This window comes from Lactuca serriola, chromosome 9, assembly GCF_051521515.1.
Source record: "Lactuca serriola cultivar US96UC23 chromosome 9, Lser_US96UC23_V15, whole genome shotgun sequence".
NCBI classification, from domain to species: Eukaryota; Viridiplantae; Streptophyta; class Magnoliopsida; order Asterales; family Asteraceae; genus Lactuca; species Lactuca serriola.
Window position 1 is genome coordinate 107524072 of NC_136416.1, and position 6345 is coordinate 107530416.

General features: G+C 37.0%; 1 protein-coding gene across 1 annotated transcript; it reads left to right on the top strand.

The window, feature by feature from the left end:
• Positions 1–2414: 2414 nt before the first annotated feature.
• Positions 2415–3542, top strand: LOC145076022 (uncharacterized). The gene is made up of 2 exons (XM_079022048.1): positions 2415–2547; positions 2707–3542. Exons 1-2 carry the CDS (start codon positions 2415–2417, stop codon positions 3540–3542), a joined length of 969 nt encoding a protein of 322 aa, XP_078878174.1.
• Positions 3543–6345: the final 2803 nt, after the last annotated feature.

Here is a 6345-nt window from a genome sequence, read left to right on the forward strand (position 1 = left end):
CTCTCTTATCTCTCCATTTGCTCTTGGTGTTTGTGAGCCATTAGACGTACTACACTTGTGGTACTTGCTTTCAAGACTTACGGTTTGAAGATTTGAGTTATTATTACAATATAACAACAAGAGGTATGTGATCTAACCTACTATGTGTATTTCGAAAATACTAGGGCATATTAGGGTTTCTATATGTGTTCATAATGTTGTATAACTAATAGTGATAACATAGATCCAATTCTAGGGTTGCATGCACACATAGGATTGTTTGTATAAAACCCATCAGTAATTAGATCAAAATCAGTGTAATCAAAGATTAAATGTTCATATCCCAAGCTTAGGAGGAATATTGAACATTGTTGGTAATTGTTACAAGAACTTAATGTCATTTAATGATTTGATCCAAGAGCTTGTTTGAATTGAATCAATTAAATGAAGTTTTATTTAAAGAACGTGCTTTGAATAAAACACTTTTGTCAACTTGGGTATTAGAGTTTGTTAATATCTAAATTACCAACCTAGATTGAACATGAATCACAGTCATATTACATCCTACAACATAATACATGTATAGGAATCTGAATCGGAAATGTATTTCTTTTATTGATTTTTAGTATTAATCTTTTTTATTTATGAGAATTAATTCGAGTTCAAACATAATCCCCCATTTTAATATTGTTTGTATGATGTGTGAGAATATGGCTAAATATGAAGTCTCGTATTCCTGTGGACTGACCCTGCTTATTCTATACTATATATAGTGTATGAAGTAGCAGTGAATTGATTTTTCTTATTATTATCTTATCCCATTATTTGTTGGTTTCACAACTAAACAAATTAGCATCGTTGCCGGGGATACGGTAGTACTAATTGTTTATGCCAAGATCTTTTCACACAGGTACACCTTTACCACTTGATTTCGAGATAGAGAAATATACAAAACAAAGAAGGAAGCAAGCCAGACTTCTAAAGAAACAACAACAATCCGGAGCTTCTTTATCAAATCCATTAAACACATCTAAAAGTACCACCCCATCATCTTCACCTTTACCCGAATTTTAAAATTTTATCCCAATTCCTACCATGGGAGACAACCATGGAAGGAATCCACCTCGAAATCCACCACCTGAACAAACCTTTAGACAATGGGCCACTCAAGATGTTACCCAAAAACCTTTGTGCATTAATTACCCTGCAGTAATAAACTTTGAACTGAAGTCTAGACTCATTCATCTGTTACCTTCATTCTGTGGTCTTAATAATGAGGACCCACATAAATTCCTTAAAGACTTTCATGTTGTCCGTGTGGGTATGAAGCCACATGAAGTTACAGAAGACCAAATTAAGTTAAGGGAATTTCCCTTTGCTTTACAAGATTTAGCCAAAGAGCGGTTATATGACTTACCACCGGGGTCAGTCACAACATGGAATGAACTTGCAAGGATGTTTTTGGATAAATATTTTCCAGAAATGAGAGCTTCAACCTTACGCGGGGAGATTATTGGTATCAAACAACAAAAGAGAGAAGCTTTGCATTATTATTGGGAGTGGTTCAAGAAATTGTGTTCAAGATGCCCAAAACATGGGATTTCAGAGTATCAGTTGTTGCAATATTTTTGTGAAGGAATGTCATCTTGGGATAGAAGATTACTCAATGCTTCAAGTGGTGTATCAATAGCTGATAAAACTCCAACAGAAATTAGAGCTCTTATCGAAAACATGGCAGAAGAGTCCAAGCATACAACTCAAGAAGAAGAATAGTACAGTGATGCACCAAGAGGAGTGAATGAAATTTATACTCCAAGAATTGAGATTCAACTGTCTGAGTTGACTAAAGTAGTGATGATGCTTGCTAAAGACAAGGGTGTGCAACCACCAGCAGTTAGACCTTGTGGTATTTGTACCCATGTTGGACACCCTACCGATATGTGCCCAATGTTACAAGAATATGTAGAGCCGGTTCAAGCTATGGGATTCTCAAGTCAACAGCAAGGAAACTTTCAACCAAGAAGCAATCCAAATTGGCACCAACCCGATGCCAATTTTCAGCCAAGGCCACCTTATCAACCAAGACCTCCATTTCAAAATCAAATGCATCATCAACAAAATTATCAACCACATTTCTAGTCAAATCAACCTCCTCAACAATCTCAATTCCAACCTCAAAACATGCAACAAGGAAGCAGTTCAGGCGGATTAGGAATATCTTTGGAAGACATTGTCAAGAGTTTAGCCACAAGTACTCAAACATTTCAAAATGAGACCAAGGCGGGTATCAAGACTTTGGAACAACAAATGGCGACGCCACTCCTGTGAGTAAATTGGACTCACAAGGCAAACTACCCGCACAAACCAAAAAGAATCCAAAGCATAATGCATGTGCCATCACTTTGAGAAATGGAAAAGAATATAAAGGTCCAAAGATGATTGAAGAAGAAGAAGAAAAGATGGAGTTTGAGAAAGAGGAAGAGAAGTCAAAAACACCTTCAAAGCAAGTTCCTATTGAAGCAAAAGTCACTCTTCCTCCATTTCCCACAAGGTTAAGCAAGTCAAAGCGTGAAAGAGAGGACAATTAAATTATGGAGATGTTCAGAAAGGTTGAGGTAAATATTCCTCTTATTAATGCCATCAAAAAAGTCCCTAGGTATGCTAAGTTCCTTAAGGAATTATGCACATCTAAAAAAAAGTTAAAAGGGAATTAAATTGTCAAAGTAGGAGAAAATGTGTCTGCAGTGTTACAGAAAAGACTACCTCAAAAATGTAAGGATCCGGGTGTTTTCACGGTTCCTTGCAAGTTAGGTAATCTTCATGTTCCACGAGCTATGCTAGACCTTAGAGCTTCTATCAATGTTTTGCCATATTCTATTTTCAAAACTTTAAATATTGGCATATTGAAGAAGACCAGGGTAATCATTCAGTTGGCTGATAGATCTTTAGTACATCCAAAAGGTGTGCTAGAAGATGTGTTAGTCCAAGTGAATGAGTTAGTATTTCCAGCTGATTTTTATGTCCTTGATATGGATGATGATGACTCACCAAATTTGAGTTCAATTCTTCTAGGAATACCCTTTTTGAAAACAGCTAGGACAAAAATTGATATTTATGATGGTACATTGTCCATGGAATTTGATGGAGAGGTGATAAATTTCAACATCTATGATGCTATGAGATATCCAAGTGATATTTCATCTTTGAATTTTGTGGATATCATAGAACCATTGACAGAGAAGTGTTTTGATTTGTCTAATCTTGGTGTGTTATCTCTCATTTTAGACAGGAATCTTCAAAAGGAAAAAGTGGAAAAACTTGCCAAGCAATCTAAAATTGATGAAGAGATTATGGAAGTTGTATCTTGCATGGATGAGAAGAAGAAAATGAGGTTTGATGTTCCAAATCTGAAATTACCAATGCCTAATGAGAAACTTGTTCCATCTATTATGCAGGCACCAGAATTTGAGCTCAAGACTTTACCCGAGCACCTCAAGTATGTGTATCTTGGAGAGAAAGAGACTTTGCCAGTGATCATTTCCACAAAGTTATCAACAAAATAAGAATAAGAGATTGTTACCACCTTGAAAGAGTATAAGGAAGTTATTGGATTGACTATAGCCGACATCAAAGGGCTAAGTCCTTCACTTTGCATGCACAAGATCCTTATGGAAGAAGATTACAAAACCTCCCGAGAAGCTCAAAGGCGTTTGAATCCTCCAATGGTGGAGGTGGTGAAGAAAGAGATTTTGAAGTTGTTGAATGAGGGGATGATCTATCCTATATCGAATAGAAAATGGGTAGGCCCGGTCCAAGTCATACCAAAGAAGACAGGTATTACCGTTACAAAGAATGACCAAGGTGAATTAGTCCCCACCCGTGTGCAAAACGGGTGGAGAGTTTGCATTGATTATAGAAGACTCAATTCCTCAACCCGGAACGACCATTTCCCACTTCCCTTCATTGACCAAATGTTAGAAAGGTTAGCGGGAAAAACACACTATTGTTGCTTAGATGGGTATTCCAGTTTCTATCAAATACTCGTTGCACCCGAGGATCAAGAAAAAACCACTTTCACATGTCCCTTCGGAACATTTGCATATAGGCGGATGCCTTTTGGACTTTGCAATGCTCCCGCCACTTTTCAAAGGTTCATGGTAAGTATTTTTTTCGAAGTATGTTGAGGAAATCATTATGGTGTTTATGGACGATTTAACTGTATATGGTAATTCTTTTCATGAGTGTTTGGGTAATTTGAAAAAGATTTTGCAAAGATGTATTGAGACCAACCTTGTTTTGAATGATTAAAAGTGTCATTTCATGGTTGATAAAGGTCTCATACTTGGTCATATTGTGTCTTTTAAGGGTCTAGAGGTAGACAAAGCAAAAATAGATGTCATAAAGTCTTTACCTTACCCCACTTGTGTTCGTGAGGTACGCTCGTTTCTTGGCCATGCAGGTTTTTATAGAAGATTCATCAAAGATTTTTCCAAGATATCCCATCCCATGTGTGAGCTTCTACAAAAAGATGCAGAGTTCGAATTTTCCAAAGAGTGCAAGCAAGTTTTTAATTAGTTGAAGGAGTTGTTAATCTCAGCACCAATACTTCAATCACTGGATTGGAGTTTGCCCTTTGAAATCATGTGTGATGCTAGCAATCATGCGGTTGGTGCAGTGTTGTGGCAAAGAAAGGACCGAGTTCCTCATGTCATTTATTATGCCTCAAAAACACTTGATAGTGCACAATCCAATTAATCGACAATTGAGAAAGAATTTCTATCTATTGTCTTTGCTTTAGAGAAATTCCGTCAATATTTGTTAGGTTCTAAAGTGATTGTTTATTCTAATCATGCAGCTATCAGGTACCTACTTGCAAAGAAGGATTCGAAGCTGAGACTCATTCGATGGGTATTACTCTTACAAGAGTTTGATATTGAAATCAAGGACAAGAGCTGAAAGTCAAACCTTGTGGTTGATCATCTTAGCAGGATTGTTTCTCCCGATGATTCAACTCCCATTCAAGATGCATTTCCCGTTGAGAACCTATTTTCAGCAAAAGTTGCCCCATGGTATGTCGATATTGTGAACTACATTGTCACAAATCAATTTCCACCAGATTTGAATCGATGGCAAAAAGAAAAAATCAAGAAAGAAGCCAAGAGGTACGTATGGGATGAGCCATGTTTGTGGAAATATTGTGTTGACCAAATGATTAGACAATGTGTGCAACAACATGAGGTATCTTCTATCTTAGCATTTTGTCACTCTTATGCTTGTAGAGGACATTTTGGTCCTCAAAGAACTGCAAGAAAAGTATTAGAGAGTGGATTTTACTGGCCAAGTATTTTCCATGACTCTTATGTTTTTTGAGCAAGCTGTGATAAGTGTCAAAAGATGGCTTCTTTAAATTCAAAGAATCAAATGCCCCTAAGTCCCATTTTATTTTGTGAAAATTTTGATGTTTGGGGAATTGATTTCATGGGACCTTTTCCATCATCTTCGGGTTTTACTTATATCCTTTTGGCTGTGGATTATGCTTCCAAGTGGGTGGAAGCAAAAGCTACCCGTACTAACGATTAAAACGTTGTGATAGATTTTTTGAAGGCTAACATCTTTTCCAGATTTGGTGTTCCAAAGGCCTTAATCAGTGATCATGGTACACATTTTTGCAATCATATGCTTGGGAGTGTTTTGAAGAAATATGGCGTTACTCATAAAGTTTCCACAGCATACCATCCACAGACAAATGGACAAGCTGATGTGACCAATCGACAAATCAAGTGTATTCTGGAGAAAACTGTCAATATAACAAGGAAAGATTGGAGTACTCATCTTGATGATGCTTTGTGGGCACAACGCACTGCATTCAAAACTCCAATTGGGATGTCTCCATACCGCACTGTTTTTGGGAAGCCATGTCGATTACCCGTTGAGTTGGAGCATAGAACTTATTGGGCAGTCAAAGAATTCGATATGGATTAAAGTGAATCAGGAAAGAAGAGGAAGCTTGACATACAAGAGCTTGAAGAGATACGTAATGAAGCGTATGAGAATGAAGTCCTTTAAAAAGAAAAGACGAAAGCATACGATGACAAGATGATTTCACGCAAGGTATTTGAAAGAGGTCAAAAGGTATTACTTTACTACTCTCATTTTAAATTAATTCCTGGTAAATTAAGGTCCCGTTGGGTGGGACCATTTTTTGTCACTAATGTTTTTGAGCATGGTGCAATAGAGATCACAAGTGAGAAAACCGGGAAGATATTTAAAGTGAACAGTCATCGTTTAAAGCCTTATTATGAAGGATTTGAGGTCAAAAACGAAGAAGTGGAGGAAGTAGCAGATCCAAAGTACCAAGATTCACAA